At 48.8% G+C, this 18231-nt stretch overlaps 1 protein-coding gene across 1 annotated transcript; it reads left to right on the top strand.

The window, feature by feature from the left end:
• The first annotated feature begins 4611 nt into the window (after positions 1 to 4611).
• PRDM8 (PR/SET domain 8) lies at positions 4612 to 10574 on the top strand. Its single transcript, XM_079769877.1, has 4 exons — positions 4612 to 4732; positions 7012 to 7232; positions 8344 to 8575; positions 8977 to 10574. The coding sequence occupies exons 2-4, from the start codon at positions 7014 to 7016 to the stop codon at positions 10563 to 10565; spliced, it is 2040 nt and encodes a 679-aa protein (XP_079626003.1). The 5' UTR covers positions 4612 to 4732; positions 7012 to 7013; the 3' UTR covers positions 10566 to 10574.
• The last annotated feature ends 7657 nt before the right edge of the window (positions 10575 to 18231 follow it).

Below are 18231 nucleotides of genomic sequence, written 5' to 3'. Positions count from 1 at the left end.
ACAGGTGACCATGAGGCATTGATTTCAGATCTGTGGTGGTGCCTTTATCACCTCAGTTGCTAGCCCTGCTGGAAGTCATACTCAGAAGCCATTAAGCCAGCTGACTACAACCCAGATCTAGGAGAGGAAATGAATTAATTACACAAAGTCCTCAAAGCTTATCCAGCTCACTGCTGAACTCCAACAGAATGGCAAATGGAACTTGAGATACCTTGGTTTTAAACTTGAGAAATGACAGGAGTAGTTGTAGAAGTAGCAGCAGCAGCAGCAGCAGCAGCAGCAGCAGAGGCATTAAAAACAGCTATCATTTATTGAGAAAGAGGAAATGCTGAAGAGATAAAAATGTGAGTCAGGAATTGGGAGCCTAGGGTCTATCACAGGTTACAAAATTATCCATCTTTTCCTTATGTTTTTTGCTCTGCCAGGACCAGCCTGGGAAACATTCGCTGATTTCTCACCTGTTGAACCAACTGCAATACTTAGTGTAAGGAATAGACCCAAACTGAGATTGCCATGTATACTTTAAAAAACTAAAAACAAATAATAAAAAAAGTGTCCCCCATCCAGCTCAGCAAGTCTTCCTCTTCTTGCCTCGAAGTGATTCCTTAGAAACTTCCATATTCTCCATTGTGAGGCGATGAAGTTCCTTTTCCTGCCTTCCCCAACTCTCACAGCCCCTTCCAGAGAGCTTTCTGTGGGAAAATAATAAACCAGGGAAAAAGTTTCCATTGTCTGCTTTCTTGGCATCCGTCTTGTCTTCCGGTATGTTTTTCCTTCACCATGAATTGCTATATATTTTTTGACAACTAAACCTTTGCTGGTGTAGAGCTTTGGAAATAGAATTTTAGTGGGGGATGAACCAGGACCTAGAAAAGGATAAAGAAAAACAATGTATTTTCATTCTTTTAGGGTAACAATCCTTCTAAGTGAGTTATCCTTAGAGATTTTACCTGCCTCCTATCACAGAAGTTGAGATATTTGGGGCCCCATTTCTCTACCCTGGGGAGAGAAACAACATGTACATTGTAATACTCTTTAAGAATCAGATTTCCTTTCTTACCTTTTCTCCATCCTCTCACTTGGGTTGGAAAAGGCTCCACTTCAGGAATCATTCATTCACTGGCCTCTCTCCAGCCTCCTTTCCCCAAACAATACTGCAGTTGTCTACACATGTATCTTTACCATAACTGCTGGGAGCCTTGCTGAGGTGGAGCTAGGTGAACACATCCTCACTCTTCATTGTCATCCCTCTAATTATGAAATTGGAAATAACATCCAGGGCAAAGAGCTCCAAATATATGCATAAACTCATTGTTCCATGTGAATTAGATAAAACTGTTGACCAAGATGCACTTTTTATAGCACTCTTTAAGGCTGAATAAATGCCTCAAGCCTTCATTTAGTGTCAGTGAATTCCAGGGAGTAATAATGTAGAGTGATTTCAAAGTAGTTTATGCACCACCCATGCATTTCCAGAGAAATAAACATAACTTGTAGATTTTCTTTACCTCCTTTCAATGATGGCCATGTGGACCATTTATATTACCAAGCAAATATGTACCCCTTAAAATACTGGAAAACCTTCAAAATAGGAATTTATAGCTTCATCTTACCCATATTTGCTTTTTTGTTATGTCAGTCATTTAATACATAAGACAAAGAATTGGTTGGATTTGTGAAATGTCAGAAATTATTTTCTTTGGGGTATCCCCCCCCCCCTCCTGAGATCAATAGGGGAAATCTAATTAGGGGACAGAAAGATGAAACTGAGAGGAAATATCATCTGATGGCCAGATTCTCAATACATCTCTCCCCTCCTTGATAAATCTTAGCTATTTTCTGCTTGAGATTTGGAAGGTCAAGATCCCTTACCCCCAACTTAAGTACCAGAAACATTATTTCATGCAAACTGGAATCTAGGTTTTAGTACTTCAAAGGAGTTATAGTCTAAGATATGTCCTTTTTATTTAAGAAAAGAAAGGCCAGGCAAAAGAAAAATGCCTTCCATTTAGAGTTTAAGGTTTTCCAGAATGTCCACATCCTGGAATAGATGCTTTTATATTTAGAACATGTAATAGATTTTTTTTTAATGGCTCGCATGGGCAGATGCTTTTTCTTGGGAAAGGCAAACTTCCTGTTCTCTAAATAACAGCGAAAGAAGGGTCTAAGGAATGTTCTGCTCAACAGTTTAATGGAATTAGGTTTGAGGACACTGTCCCCAAACCACTCACACACCTTCCTTCTCTTTATCTGACTATAGTTTCTAAGGGACCACAACTCTCTTGTGGCAACTTCTTCATCTTAATTTGCTCTTGTTTATACTGGTGTCTCTTTATCCTTTTAGTCTCCTCTGAATTCACGTAAATGTCTGGGGACTAGTTTTTCACGTTGTGGGTTATTTTTGAGGTGTTTAAGGCAATTCTTTTGACATTTCTAATCCCTACCCTTTCTTTAAACAAGTGATGGGGGGGCTGAGAGAGAGAGAGAGAGAGAGAGAGAGAGAGAGAGAGAGAGAGATTAATGGAGCATCCAGTCATAAGACAATTGGAGGCTATATACAGTGATTCTCATACATGGACCTGTGAGAACCCTCAGCATTGAGCCTTGGTCATTACATGAGTTGCCCTTAGCCAAAGTATTTAAAAGTGTGCACACGTGCATAAAGAGAAATGATAAGTTAAAACACGACTGCAGTTTGAGAAGCTTTCTTTGAAGAAATCAGTGGCTAAATTAGAAATTAAGGGAGAATTCCCCCCCCCTCTTTACCCCCAAATACATGGGGATTTCTCAACCCTGAACCCCAGCTTAATCCTAGGTGACAGCTCCTTCTGATGGGAAGTTATGTGGGGACTGACCAGGGCCCGGTGAAAAGAGAAGGGAACACAGAGAGAAAGACCAAGGAGAAAAGAACTCACTTTGTGGAAAATTCCTCGCACATTTTATTTTTCTCCTTCTTCTCCTCAGCAAAATCCTTTTCTGGCCTCCTTGGACCGCAGGCGCCGGGAGGAGAGGCGTTCAGAGCCTCGCTGCCTCACTGGGTTCCGGAGGGAGGGAGGTCCCAGAGCTGCGAGAGCGACTCAGACTAACACCTAGCGCACCTTTCCCCTAAAGCGGCTCTTCCCAACCCCCAACCCACCGCCTGGTTCCAACGCGGGATAAACCGGGGCTGTTTCCTCTCCTCGGGTCGCGGTTCTGCTGTGCCCACTTTGGCCGGCTACACAGCCGATGTATCTAAAGCTCACAGATTGCCCTCTTCAATGCAGTGGTGCTGGGGGAGCGGGGGCGGGGGGGAGGCCTGAGGGAGTGGGACCGTCTATCCCACTCAAATGCCTTTCTTCCCTTAGGAGCAGAGAGTTGAACTGCGAGAGAGAACCCCAGAATCCCCGGCGAAAATGCGAGGCGGCCCCTGTGGAAGGAGTCAACTTTCAGGCTGTTAAAGACCTCAAGTCATTAGCATCAGCTGCCGCCCTAAAGGGGCCAGCCAGCGCCTCTAAGTGGCTCAGCGCACAAACGAGCTCCCGCGGCCGCCGCGGCCACTCCACCCACTCTTCCGCCACCGGCTGGACGGCAACATCCCTCCGGAGCGCATCTCGGTAATAATTTTTACTTTGGCTCCCCTCTCTTCCCCCCCTCCCCCCCCACACACACCCGGAGGTCTTAGAATGAGGGCCGACCCCTACGTGGGACCCCCTCAGGGACTATGCAGAATGGAACAGCGGGAATAGCTTGAGTACTATAAGCTGGGTTCATCCCACCTATCTTCTCCTCCCCCCTCCCCCGACCCGGGGACTGGCGTCCCGGGACCCGAAGAACCCTGCAAATCCCCTTAGGCCTGGCAGCATCGCCACGCGATCTGCCTTGCCCCGTCTCCCGCTCCACAGAGAGAGTGGGCCAAATGCTCACCAAGGCGCACCCTTTCTGACGCTTGCTAGGAAGAGCTTGGTGGGGTGCGCGCTCCTGGAGAGAGCTGGGGCTGGTTTATCACCCCCAGGCAACTAGCTGCGCGAACCAGGGCCGGCTCAGTGGCCAGAGAATCCCTCGGGCTAATCCGCGACCCCCCTTCCCCGGCACAGAACTCCGACTCCAGGGAATGCGCGCGGGTCGGTGCGGCGCCGAGGGTCCCTCTTTCTGTCAGGGGTTCTCCAAGTGCCAAGGGAAACGGGGAAAGGCCCTTTCCAGTTCTGTTGGTACTTCCCTTTAGGACCCCCCCCCCCCCCAACTGATTTCCCTTCCTACCGGTCCCAGAGGGGTGATGCTTTAGGAGGAGGCGGGCCGGCCGTGCGCAGAGAGGCGCTGCCACTTGGGGAAGGCAGGCCCGAGAGATGGCTTGCAGGCAGACAGCGCCGGAGGGAGCGCCCAGCCCAGCAAAGAGTTAAAGGGAGGGGACGTGGGCTGTCACGCGTCATTGGGCAGATTATGTGCAGCAAACAAAAAGTGTGTGTCTGCGTGCCAGTCAGTCACTGCATCGGGTCCATCTGTACAACTCTCATTCTCTCTCTCTCTCTCTCTCTCTCTCTCTCTCTCTCTCTCTCTCTCTCCTCTTACTCTCCCATCATTTCACTCTCCCCACCTCTCCAGTTCTCTTCCCTCTCTTTAGGCAGAGCCTCCTAGACAGCAATACTCACACCCCTTGACATGGAAACACACTGATACAATAGGCGAAAGAAACACTCGATAGCATCTCCGGGTTCCAGGTGGCGTTTTTGGCCGTTGCATCCCGACCTTATTACTGGTAAGTCTATTCGCACGGATGTGGCAGGGGGAGGGGAGGCAGGCAGGTTTGGTGGGGAGAGTGGAAAATTTCGTCCCTCCGTTTCCTCAGTATCCAGAGGGGGGGGGGGGGACATAATTGTAGAGGGGCTCTCTGCTGCCAATAAGATTATACAAAGGGAGGAGCTGGTAGAGAGCACTTTGCCCGAGAAGCGAGCGACTGGGGAGCGCGCGGCCGCCAGACAATGCCTGCCTCCGGGGGAGGGCGAGCGGCCGGCGGCAGCGCGGGCTGCCCAGCCAGCCCAGGCGGCTCGGGAAAGGATGCTCGGGCGAGTGAGGCCCCGGGGCCTGGAGGAGGGTGCGGAGCTGGGGGAGGCTGGGTGGCAAAGCCCGCCGCGCGCGGAGGAGCCAGACCGGGCTCTCCCCTCGCCCAGCGCTGACGGTGACCCGCCGGGTGCTCCCGGCGGCGGCGCGGACCCCCATCAGCGCGGCGCCGCGAGGGTCTTTTCGCCGTATTGTTCGGGGGAACTGCATTTTAATGATTGTGCCCCTGCTGTTGCCCGACGTGACGGGGCGACCTCCAGGCACAATGAAACGCCTGTGTGAAAGAGACTTTTAAAAGGAGAAATTGGGGCATAAAACGCTGAGTTGGGAAAACTGAAAAGGAGAGAGAACACGATTTCGTTGAAAAGGGAGACGAGAGGTTCTGGAGGATTTTTAAACATATATATATATATATTTAAGTTTTCAGTTGGAGGTTAGAAAGACTACTTTGTGTGGGGTAAACATGCCCAGAGATAGATGCTGTAGCATAAAGTAAGTTTCTCCTTTATGGCAATTTCTCTTATTTCTGCCTGGCAGACACAGCCCTATACTTGACATTTGGGGGGTGCGGCAGCGTGAATGAAAAAAAAGAGGCTGGCCAAAGTTTCAAGCTCTGTTAACTGGGAAGGGGGAAAAAGCACTACCTTGTAATCACATTCGCAAGATTAATTGGTTAATAGACATTAAGATAAAAATGGACATCACCAATATCCCGAAATGAACAGCTTCTCAGGAAAAGAATTAAGTCTACACTTTCCCGCTACTTAAATTATACAAAACATACATCAATGACTGCCTATGGTGGGTGGCATTCTGAGGGAAAAACCAACTTGGGGGAAATCTTTGAATCAATCAGAAAGAGTGAACAATGCAGTTAGTTCAAAGCTAGTTTACATTTTAAACACCAGCTCTATTTATGTTTCTTAAATGATAAATCTTGTAGGCAGTGTCCAGTGGCAAAGGAAGAAAAATGTCAGATGACAGCTTAATAGAGAGCCCTCCATCCGGGCATTACTTTCTCAATTGCTGCGGATGAGACAGCTGGAGAGTCCACCCACGGCTACTCTAGCGGGGCTGCGCCCTCTTGCTCAGAAAGGGTCTATCTGGGGGAGCGAGAATTCACCAGTCATGACCCACGCGGTATTTCAAACGGGGGACACTTCTGGTCTGCCCTGTACCTTCTCACTTCATGAGGCACATGCGACTCAATCCACCCCCTTGTATAACAAGGTAACTGGGATTCGCCCTCGTCCATAAAGAAGCATGTCGAGAGAAAAATAATTACCTCTGCTTGCTGCTTTTGATTAAAGCCTCGGAGGGACAGTGCTGGATTATGGTAATGAGCAGGCACACGTCCCCCGCTCGCAGGCTGCAGAGAAAGGTTAGCTGACGCGGAATCAGTGGCCCTGACACTCTACTTGAAATCCATTCGCCATGCTCGGCTGTCTCCACCTGTTCGCTAATGCTGCTCCCCTCTTCGGAAGAAAATGAAATAAAATCAGCCCGGGAGGAAGGGAGAGGAGCTTTCTCCCCAAGAGTTAGAAGTTTCTTTCAGTCAAGAAAGTCTGTAAAAAAATACTATTATTCTCCTCTGCCTTCACCCTTCCCCAATCCTGCCCCATCCACCCCCAAGTTACTGAAAAAAATCTCTCTCTCTCTCTTTCTCTCTCCCTCTCCCTCCCTCCCTCTCTCTCTCTCTCTCTCTCTCTCTCTCTCTCTCTCTCTCTCTCTCTCTCTCTCTCTCCCCTGAGCTCCCACTATTCCAATATCTTCTTAAAAGGAAAGTATTCCTTAGTTGGCATCTTCACAATATGCAGGATTTAATATGCTATTGGCTTTATTTCTGAAATAAGAGCTATACAAAATATCAGGCAAATTCAAGAAAAATCTGTCGAGTAGTTAAAACGCTCTGTCTGGATTCATAAAGGCAAAAGGAGTAATGTAACTCCGTTTGGTGTCCTGTGTATTTGTCTCCAGTGATGGAGGATTCAGGCATCCAGCGAGGCATCTGGGATGGAGATGCCAAGGCTGTCCAACAGTGTCTGACAGATATTTTCACCAGCGTTTACACCACCTGCGACATTCCTGAGAATGCTATATTCGGTCCCTGCGTCCTGAGCCATACTTCCCTGTACGACAGCATAGCTTTCATAGCCCTCAAGTCCACCGACAAAAGAACAGTTCCTTATATCTTCCGGGTAAGTCTTGGCCAATGCTGCCTAGGGTAGGGGGGTCATGTCCTGTTGCAAGCACACTGGAATGGTTCTAATGACAAGCTCAGAGGTTCTGAAGGTAGACATTGAAGTAATGCAAGTCATTCTATTTTTCACACCAAAAAATTGAAAAGGAAACTTAAACTCAAGTTATTGTCAACTGATTTTCTGGAACAAAGGACAACATTTTATTTGAAATACCAGGTATATCTAAAGCAGTGCCTTAATTCTGGGCTTTCCTAGTGATTACCTTAGCTCTGGGAGTTTTCAGAAGATTGAGGCTATTTGCATAATAAGTACTTTCTGTAAGTATTTTTATCCTAAGTATTAGGGACATTTGCCTTCCAACATAGCAGGCCTTCTGTTCCCCTAAATAATATTACCCCTTCTGGAAAAGATAGCTAGTGCCCGGAGTTTGTATTTACATAAAAAAATGTTAAAGAAATATTTTTTAAATCCTCACCTGAGGATATTTTCCAATTGATTTTAGAGAGAGTGGAAGAGAGGAAAAGACAGAGAGAAACATCGATGTGAGAGAAACACACTGATTAGTTGCCTCCTGCACATATGGTTTGACAATAAAATTACATTTAATCCATATGTTTGTTTAGAGAAAAAAGCCCTCTTACTTCCCATTTGTTCTCTACAAATATTGTTTAAGCCCAAATTAGGAAGATGAGTGAAGCCAGACAATAATACCTGAGATCTCACCTTTTTATTTCCAAAACAAACCAAATTCCCCCACATTTTTGTAATATGGGATAATTTAGAAGTAAATTCTCAAGGGGTTAACACTAATTTGAATTGGAAGAAAATTTCCTCATTTGATATTCAAGCAATATGTGAAAAAGACTACTTAAATAACCTATGATTGGTGCAGACTTCCAAAGGACGACTCTCTTGCCTGCTGGTTACATGCATGAGGGTGGGTGCCAACTTGGGTCCAGTTTTTGGAATCTTGATCTCCGATAATTCTTGGGAAAAGAATGACATACAGGAAATGGCCCTGGTTCCTCTGGCTTCACTCTCTCACAAGAGTCTCCCTCCCCAAACCCCTTCCTTCTTGTATTCTTTCTTTTTTTTTTCTAAACTGTAGGTAGACACCTCAGCGGCAAGTGGTTCCTCGGAAGGCCTCATGTGGCTGCGTCTGGTCCAATCAGCCAGGGATAAAGAGGAGCAGAACCTGGAGGCCTATATAAAAAACGGACAGCTGTTTTACCGCTCTCTCCGCAGGATTGCCAAAGACGAGGAGTTACTAGTTTGGTACGGGAAAGAACTGACTGAGTTACTCTTGCTCTGCCCCTCTAGACCCCACAGCAAAATGAATGGTAGGTTGGCTCCAGACCTGCGTGGGGGCCCCTAGCTAACCGGGGAGCAAAGCGGGGAGCAGCGGGGGCTCACTCTGACGCCTGTGCGTCCCTCTCCTCCCTTTGGGCGTCGGAGATGTAGTTTGTAATGAAGCTGGGGCAGACAGGTGAGGGAAAGTCGGGGTGGAGGGTGGTGGTGGGTGGGTGGCACTTGGCTTAATTACTGCACTCCCCCCAAATCTGGAGGGAAAGTTAGATCAGTCGCAAAGGATCTTCTTATTTCAGGCACCCAGGCCCTGAGACATGAAGGTGGATTTGTGAAGGGGGTGATGATAAACTGGAGACGATGCTGAGTAATCATTTGGGGTGTGTGTGTGTGTGTGTGTGTGTGTGTGTGTGTGTGGTGTTTGCTCTCTAAGCAGGGTCGTCCCCTTACACATGCCTGGAATGCAGCCAACGTTTTCAGTTTGAATTTCCCTACGTGGCGCATCTGCGCTTCCGCTGCCCCAAGAGAATTCACAGCGCGGACCGGAGCCCCCAAGACGAGCAAGGCGGCGGCGTGGGCGCCAAGGACCACGGGGGCGGCGGCGGCAAGGACCAGCAGCGGCAGCAACAGGAGGCGCCCTTGGGCCCGGGCCCCAAGTTCTGCAAAGCCGGCCCCATCCACCACTACCCGGCCCCCTCCCCCGAGGGCAGTAACCCTCCCGCGCCTGGCGGCGGCGGCACCAAGCCATCCACGGACTTTCACAACCTGGCCCGGGAGCTGGAAAACTCCGGGGGCGGCGGCAGCGGCTCCCCGGTCCGGAGCCTGAGCAGCGGCGGCGGCGGCCACCAGGAGGCGGAGCTGAGTCCCGACGGCCACGCCGCCAGCGCGGGCAAAGGGAAGAGGAAATTCCCCGAGGAGGCGGCCGAGGGCGGCGGCGCGGGGCCAGTGGGGGGCCGCGGCCGCCTCGCCGAGCGGCCCCCGCCCGCCTCCAAGGAGGACCTGGTGTGCACGCCGCAGCAGTACCGCGCCGCGGGCAGCTACTTCGGCCTGGAAGAGAACGGGCGCCTCTTCGCGCCGCCCAGCCCCGAGACGGGCGAGGCGAAGCGCAGCGCCTTCGTGGAGGTGAAGAAGGCGGCCCGCGCGGCCGGACTGCAGGAGGAGGCGGCCGCGGACGGCGGGGTCACGGCCGCCGACGACCAGGATGCGGGCGGCGGCGGCGGCGGCGGCGGCTCCTCCACGCCCGTGGCCAACTCGCCGGCCGGTGCGGAGAAGCTGCTGGCCCCGCGGCCAGGGGGCCCGCTGCCCGGCCGGTTGGAGGGCGGCAGCCCGGCCCGGGGCAGCGCCTTCACCTCCGTGCCGCAGCTGGGGGGCGGCGGCGGCGCGGGCGGGGCGGGCGGTGCGGGCGGGGCGGGCGGCGGCCCGGGCGCGGCGTCGGACGAGCGCAAAAGTGCCTTCTCGCAGCCGGCGCGCTCCTTCGCGCAGCTGTCCCCGCTGGTGCTGGGCCAGAAGCTGAGCGCGCTGGAGCCGTGCCACCCCGGCGACGGCGTGGGCCCCGCCAGACTCTACCCCGCCGCCAGCGACCCCCTGGCCGTGAAGCTCCAGGGAGCCGCCGACCTGAGCGCGGGCTGCGCGGCCCTGCCGGGCGGCGGCGGCGGCGGCGGCCTCCCCAAGCAGAGCCCCTTCCTCTACGCCACCGCCTTCTGGCCCAAGAGCTCGGCGGCCGCGGCGGCGGCGGCGGCGGCGGCGGCGGGGCCCCTGCAGCTGCAGCTGCCCTCGGCGCTCACGCTGCTGCCGCCGTCCTTCACGTCGCTGTGTCTGCCCGCGCAGAACTGGTGTGCCAAGTGCAACGCCTCCTTCCGCATGACCTCTGACCTGGTGTACCACATGAGGTCGCATCACAAGAAGGAGTATGCCATGGAGCCCTTGGTGAAGCGACGGCGGGAGGAGAAACTCAAGTGCCCCATTTGCAACGAGTCCTTCAGGGAGCGCCACCACCTCTCCAGGCACATGACCTCCCATAATTGACCTGGAAGGGACCCCCCGCTTTCCACGCGGCGCGTACACGCACAGTCAAGCCACCTGTAGGAACAAGCACGTGAGGGCATCCACCACCTCCCTGTGACCTGAAACATTGCACCCAGAGAGACATCTCACACAAAACACACTCTCTCTCTCCCTCTCCCTTTCTCTCTCTCTCTCTCCCCCTCCAGTCATCTCATTCAAATGTTTACCTTCGACCTACACTTCACACACACACACACACACACACACACACACACACACACACAGGAGACAGGATGGTGGAGTTTTGATTGGGTGGGTTGTTTGAGGGGTTTTCTTTTAAATGCACGCATTTTCACTTTCCCCAAAACAAGGATACATTTTTAAAATGTCATATATTGCAGCATATTGATGCATTTGTCATACGTTTCTACTTAAATTATTAAGCACTTACAGTTTAGATGTAATAATTATATGTAAGGGCAAATTTTATTTTAGATATAAAGTAAAGGAGGAGGGTGGGATGCTTTCGGCATTTATTGATGACAGTTTGTGTTCTTATACAAAGGCCGCCACCATTCCATTTACGTTTTCAGGGGGAAGTGCATGTATCATGAAATGACTATGGACTTCAATGAAGAATGTCATCATTATGTAAATATGTATTTCCTTTTAATACAAAGTGTAACTTTTGTGCCAGTGAAATGGAGTCTGAATAGTTACGTGTTTCTTTTATCCCTGGAAAGATTTATTAAACTTTATAGATTATCCGGGTATGTTGGATGCTTTGACAATAAATGACTATTTTCTTCAGAGCAATTATTTGGAAAGTGTTTTAAAGTGTATTTTTGTAGCCAAGAGCTACACGCGGAGTAGATACCATCTATTTTTCACCGAGTCCCTGAAAGGAAGAGCTAGCAGGGGAGGGATGCTAAGCCCTGCCCCACTTGCATTTATTTACTCTAAGAGCCTAAAAGAGAAAGGACAAGGTTTGATTCTTATTTGGAAAATCTTTAGCTGGATCAAAGGACAAAGCATTTAAACAAAGATGCCTGCCATGAAGCTAACCTGTCATTAGGATGTCAGCATTCTTTTCAGCAGCAGGATAATTAGCATCTTTAAAAGGGACCACAGATAATTTTCAGGCCTGGACCAGGGAAACCAGATGAAAGGCCCATTAAGGTTCTATTGGTGATGCCTATGTGGAAGAGTATCTCGTCCTATAGACCCCGTTAGCATTCTGTCACTACCCACTAAGAGACCCTATGGAGAGTTTCTTCACAAACCAAGGTGAAAGTACCACAGGCGTCTGTATGGCAGGGCCCAGCTTTCCTTCTAAAGACTTTGAGCAGCTTCTGGAAAAACAAAACAAAAACCAAACTAGTTCTGGAGCATTACCATAACTTTCCTCCTCTCCCTGCCTTGCCTCTTATGAAAAGTCCCTCTATAATCTTCATAGACTGACAACAAATCTTAGTTAAATAGCGTGTATGTGAGTGTGTGTGGTATATCCAGCAACCATTGGATGCAAAACCAAATGGATGATGATCCTTTAGGTCTTAGGATGGCATGAACTTAGTCCATGGGCATCTTGAGAGTCCCTCTATGCATGTTTTAGTCACAGACATGACACTGGTTTATCTGTCAGAGGTGTTCCCTTCCACTCCCCCCTTCCTTCACATCTTGCCGACCCTCCCCTGTCAGAAGGAGGACACTTATGAAAAGGCCTGACATGGGAAACTTGCACATGATCTCCTTGTAGACATTCAAAGCTTTCACTGAAAGGACTGTAAAGGCTTTATCATGTTAAGGTGATTGCAGAACAAGTTAGGATTAGGGCAGGGGACAGGTAAAGTCTGGGGGTAGGGCAAACAGATGTAATGTGACTCAGATTGGTAAAAAAGATGGTTGACTTTCTTAGATCATCCAAGTACTTTCACGTTGTTGAGGCCTGCTCTCTGTTTTGCTAGGCAACGTTGGATGATCTGAAACACTAACCCCCAGCAAAGTGTGATGAGAAGAGCAGTCCCAAATTCCAGTTCCAACTGCTATTCATGACTAGGATGACCACGGGGCACTAATGGATCTCAGAAAAAAATATTTAAAAACAAACACACCCCAGGATGCTTGGGGCCTAACTTTAAAAAAATAAATAAAACTTGGACGCCCCTTCCTTATGCCCTATCCTTCCAGAATCTTTTTCACTATGATGGCTTTATGACTTGTTGGGGGTTCAGAGATGAACTTAGGTTTAAAAAAGGTAAGCAACTGCTGCTTGGAAAACGGCTTCCTCCTAGTCAGGAATCCTATTTTTTGAAGGATACATGGAGACATTCCCAGAGCTTCCCCCGCGTTTTCTTTTGTATGGTCATGAACTTAATCATACACTCAGGGAGAAAGCCCAGGGTATGAGTAGCTCTTGGCTGAGCTACTGTGCAGGCGATCCAGGTAGGTGTGTTCATGTCAGACACTTTAGGGCTGGGCAGCTATACCGATCAATCTGCCCACAAGACCTTTTTTGGCGGGAAGCAGTAAGGGAAGGGTGCCCAGAGGTAGTTTTGCCCTCAGCCAAGGCAAACTGAGAAATGTTTCATTTTAATCCTCCATTTTCCAGCTTTCGGATCTAAACTCTCTCGGTGTCTGAATTTTCTCAGATGAGAGTTTCTAAATTCCATAACCCCACCTGCCTGCCGAGTTAACTCAGGTCGCTGGCTGAGGCCATGGGCATACATGTCTGCACACAGCTGCAGAAGGAACAAGGTCACACACAGGGTCATGCAGACTTGGAGCTAGGAGGCCCTATGAAATCCAGGCAGGTGGCCTGAGCTCCCTGTGCGGAGTCCACAGGTCCTAAAGAGTGAGGAATGGGAAGACCAACCGGCTGTTGCACCAGCATTGATTGTGTCCTAGTTAGGAGCAGAATGCCTGAATGGACGTGGCGCCTCTGAGCGCGCTCTGGAGCGGATTCTCAATGCTCCTCATTTGGCGCTTGGAGTGTTGGGGAGGGGACGCCGGTATCTCCCACGAGGTGCTTGCAGGATACGGGCGTGCGGGACCCAGAGGACGCACACACATCTCTGCACAGTCCGGAGAGCCGAGACCGAAACCGGGCCCACCTGGCGAACGTTCCTACGGTCCCGGGCCCACTCCTAGGCCCTGCGGCCCTCCGGGGCCCAGAGTCGCAGCTGTTGCAGGTGCAGCCGCACGCGGGTTAGTTGCGAGCACGGATATTCCATCCGCCGCCGCCGTGGGACGCCAAGGAGGGCAGGGTAGGGTGGGGGGTGGTGACAGGTGTCCAGCCGGCGTTCGCACTTCCCCCCTCCATCCTGGCGCACCGCCTTTTGTGTCTTCTACTAGGTTTCCCCTCCACGCAGCTTCCCTCCTAAGGAGCGTGACCGATGAGTGTGACCCTGAGCGGGAAACCTTGGGAACCTGGGACCAGTCAAATCCAGTACACTTGCCAGGAAGTGCGCCCCCTCCCACCCCGGACGGATTCCGAGGGCTCGCCTCGCGGGCCCGAGGTTTCCCGTTTCGTTCTCCACCCTCTACCCACCAGACCCCGCACGGCCAGAGGACGGTGCTGCGGCTCAGGCGGAGGAGTGCGCGCCTGCAGGGCCAGGGCAAGCGAGGTGGCGAGGCGAGGGCGCCCCTCCAGGCGCAGCCCTGGGGCCCCCGCGCAGACAGGCTGGTAAGCGACCCGCCGCTGACAGACGGAGCGCGGAGCGCGGGCCACACGGGGCGAGCAAGGATTCGCCTCGAGGTTTTCGATTTTTTCTCGAGGTTTTAGATTTTCTTTCTGTATTCTCCCCTGGCCCAAACCCATGTTCTGAAATCCATTTGGCTCTTTCTGTGATATCTCCCGGTTTCTCTTCCCTGAATCCTTCTGCACTCCATGCTCTTTTCTATTTTTAAGGACTTCTGGAGATTTGAGATCCTTCCAGGAGTTTTAGGAGGACCCGCACCCCCACCCTTGATGATTCTCAGCCATCCAGGCTACTCCTATGACATTCGAACCGGCCCAGCAGGAAACTGCACTGTCAGTCACTGGGTATTGAGGACTACCCCACACCCCACCCACGATTCAAAGAGGGGGGCAAGTGCCATCCCCGCCCCCCATACGAGCACGTGTGTGTGTGTGTGTGTGTGTGTGTACGCGCATGCACACCCCACCCCCTCCCAACCCCCCATTCCCTCCCCCGCACCCCCCCACACACACACCCCACTTGAACAGTTCCTCAGAGAACAGGAAGTACCCGGTCTGGCTTTTGAACTGATGTGCTTTTGACCTTCCTTGGAAATGTCCTCTTCCCCTAGAGATGCAAAAATACCTCCAAGAGATGCAGAAGATTTAGCCTGCTCAGAAGCTGAACTGGGAATGAAGTGAGAAGCTGGGATACCTCCTTTTCCTCTTCCAAATGCACGAGGCCTAGCACGTTGAGGCAGAAACATATGTCCTACTGGTGGGCAGGGATGCCTCCTGGCAATGTAGTCTGACTGGCCAGGGAGCCGGGATGCTCTCTGCCTCTCTGCTTCACGATCATATTGCCAAGGCAATCTTTGCTTTCCTTACTCTAAATCGAGACTTAAAAGTTTTCAGATACATGTCTGTTCTTCAAAAGTAGTAGGTGAAGACACTGAAACAAAAGTTCTTTAAAAATTTTGTCTCTTTTTTAATCTCTAAGGTTAGAGGTATAGTAAAGTGTCCTACTTGATTAGCTAACCTGGTCATGGTATATAATCATTATTTCCTCATCCCTTTTCAAGTTGTGTTTGTGTGTGTGTGTGTGTGTGTGTGGCTGTGCATGCACTGGACTATATATGTACGCATGTTTGCACACAGGGCATATGTCCATATGTTTGTATGTATATATAGACATATATATGTATGTATATATACATATGGACATATATTTACATATACAAATGTACATATCTATTTTAGTACACACAAATATAGGAACACAACTGGCAGACACTATTCTAAGTATTTTTCACATGTTGACTTGGTTTAATTCTCACAACCTACCCAAGAGGAAGACTATGAAGGATTCCACTCCAACATGTTTTAGGATTATGTGTTAGTATGGCTGTCATGTTGGAACAGTAGGACGAGATTTAATGGGAGTGTAATGGAAAGACCAGTGGCTCCTAAGTCAGAAGGCATGCTCCAAACTTTATGAGTTTTCCATCTATGTGTCTCAGTTTACTGTACTTGAACTTGTGAATAATACCACCTTTGGGCTTATCACAGAGCTGTGTCTTGAAAAGCAAATAAAATCATACATGTAGAAGCTTTCATACTATTATATATGATTGCCTTTCCTGTTGGTGAAATAGATATCCTTTTAGCTGCAACTTATCTTCCTCAGGTGGTCTGGATGCTCTAGTACCTCCATAAGAAATCTTTTTGTGACCTTGACTTCCTTTAATGATCTTATCTCATTTTTAAACAGAGGTGGGAATTACAGCTGGTTTGAGTTTGTGGATGTGTATTTAACTTCTCAGAGCTTCTTCCTAATATCCCAAACTTACAGAAGGGTCACTGAAGAAAATATTTGAAAATAAAATCAAGCAAACCTATAGATCTATTCAAATAAATGCAGTTTTAATGGATTTACCTATAATAATCCTAAGTACAGTGTGTTCCCAGTGCTTAAAAATTATAAGCCAGCATAGCACTAAGAATGAAAAGGGTTAGGAGTCCTAACTATAATTTGTCCTGCTGTGGAAAAATGGTCGCTATGCCGAAGAGCAGCCCCTTTTCCTTCCTAGATGCCATGTAACAAATGACACGTTGCTTAGAAAGCTTTTCTGTGATCAGTGCTTAATGAAGACAACTCTGGGTGTACAGACCATGGTACTTCGTGAATGACACTCATCATCAGATAATGTCATTGGAAGGGACCCCTGATTCCAACTCAAGTTTTTTTTTAGTGTTTTTTCAATGGACCTTGAGCTATAAATGCATTATTTTATCATACATTTCCACTCTTACAATGGAGATTTGAAGAATACATACAATATCTTCTTCTTTTCCCCACATTCTTGAGGGAATGAATTCTTTGGGGGACTATGAAGATCCTTTGTAACCCCCAAGCAAAGGAATAAGATTTGAAAGAAAAGGATCATGGGACAAAACAATTAACTCTATCACTTCCTTGGCTCCTCACTTCTCTGCAGATGTGCAGGCATCAATTCCAATTTCCTCTCATCACTTGTTTTGCATTTTCTCTGGAGAAAAACAGGATTGTGGATGTAAGGGGAGAAATTCAGAAATCATTCCTACCCTTGACTGGGACCCCAGAGCACACCTGCTATGAGAGTTGAAATCGGGAAAACTGTAGCATGATTCCAGTTTTCTCTGGGACTGCATCTCCAGAGGGGTGTGCTGGTGTTACCCCGTGGCTTGTGGACCTTGAAGTAGCTTTTTCTGTCTTTAGTTACTTTTCTGTGAAGTGTGATACTTAAAAAAAAAAAAAAAGAATTTGATGACTTCTTTTCTCCCAAACAAATAAATGTTTCCCCCCTGGCAAGATTTCACCGGGTCTTTGAGAAAAGCAAACACAGCCAAACAGCGACACCCAGCCCAGAAAACGATGCAAGCCACCCGGTTAGAAAAATCTTAGTATCCGTACTGTTCTTTAGGCCCAGGGGTCCAGAGTAGGAGCTAACCGAGGGTGGAGGAGAGAACATAAAGGGATATTACTGCAGGGTCCTCCTGGAAAGAAGGGTAACTGTTAGAATGCTTTTGGAGGGAGTGCAAGTTTTAGCAGGGCTAGACGGAGGTAAACAGTGAATGCCAGGAACTTATCTCTGTGGGCATTCAGTCTGCTCTCAGAATTCCCCCTCGAAACCTCTCCTCTTCAGTTGCCTTTTGACCTTAGGCTTTCTTACAGCAGAGTGGTGGTTGGTATACAAAGTTGCTACTGGTATGCATATATAGCAAGAAAAAAAGTTTGAACTTGCAGGAAGGTATTTTCCCCTCCATTTGCTTCTTATTAAATCTTAATTTCTAATTTTGGAACAATCTAAGGAAAGATGAGGCATTGGTGTGCAGAGGTACTTTTCCTCCTGGGGTGATAATGCCTAAAATGGTTTTGAAATTAGAGGTCTTTGATTTTGAGGCTGCATTTGAAAAAGTGTTTATTAAGCCTCCAAACATGCCTAAACTTAAAGCCAGGGAGATATTTAGGAAACCTACCATTCAAAAATCTAATTCCGTGCATAGTAAAGATAATAGCATGGTAGAACAAGTCTCATCAAGTTATATGATTGCCAGCAGCTTACATCTGAATTTCTTAAGTCCTTTAAATATTCAGAATACATTCATTTTGGTATTTCGCCAATTTTGTAACAGCTCAGAAATAGGGACTTGAGATTTCAGAGAGCACAAATTTCTTCTCTGGAATGGTAGCTTGCCTTTGAACACATTGCAATGTGTTCAAAGGAGAAGAAATTTCGAGTTTAATATGCACAGTTTCTAAGTCCTCAGGCTTATCAATGCTTTACAACAGCCAGCTCAGGGGCCCAGGAACAAGGTCACCTTTCAAATCAGATAAATATACTGGAAAAAAAAGAAAAAGAGAGAGAACCTCTGATAATGACTTCACAATTTCATTGACTCAGTAATGGAACAACTCAAAAAGAAGGTAATTTCCCCCAAACTCCCATTCTCAGAAATCGTCACTAA

This window comes from Cnephaeus nilssonii, assembly GCF_951640355.1.
Source record: "Cnephaeus nilssonii genome assembly, chromosome: 1".
Classification (NCBI taxonomy): Eukaryota; Metazoa; Chordata; class Mammalia; order Chiroptera; family Vespertilionidae; genus Cnephaeus; species Cnephaeus nilssonii.
This window is presented reverse-complemented; position numbering and strand designations above follow the sequence as displayed.

What these genes read in the sequence shown, in the direction of transcription:
- PRDM8 (XM_079769877.1), top strand. Translation starts at nt 7,014, where the DNA reads ATGGAGGATTCAGGCATCCAGCGAGGCATCTGGGATGGAGATGCCAAG. An exon ending in CAGTTCCTTATATCTTCCGG is followed by an intron (nt 7,233 to 8,343) that starts GTAAGTCTTGGC and finishes TCTAAACTGTAG; the next exon opens with GTAGACACCTCAGCGGCAAG. An exon ending in ACCCCACAGCAAAATGAATG is followed by an intron (nt 8,576 to 8,976) that starts GTAGGTTGGCTC and finishes CTCTCTAAGCAG; the next exon opens with GGTCGTCCCCTTACACATGC.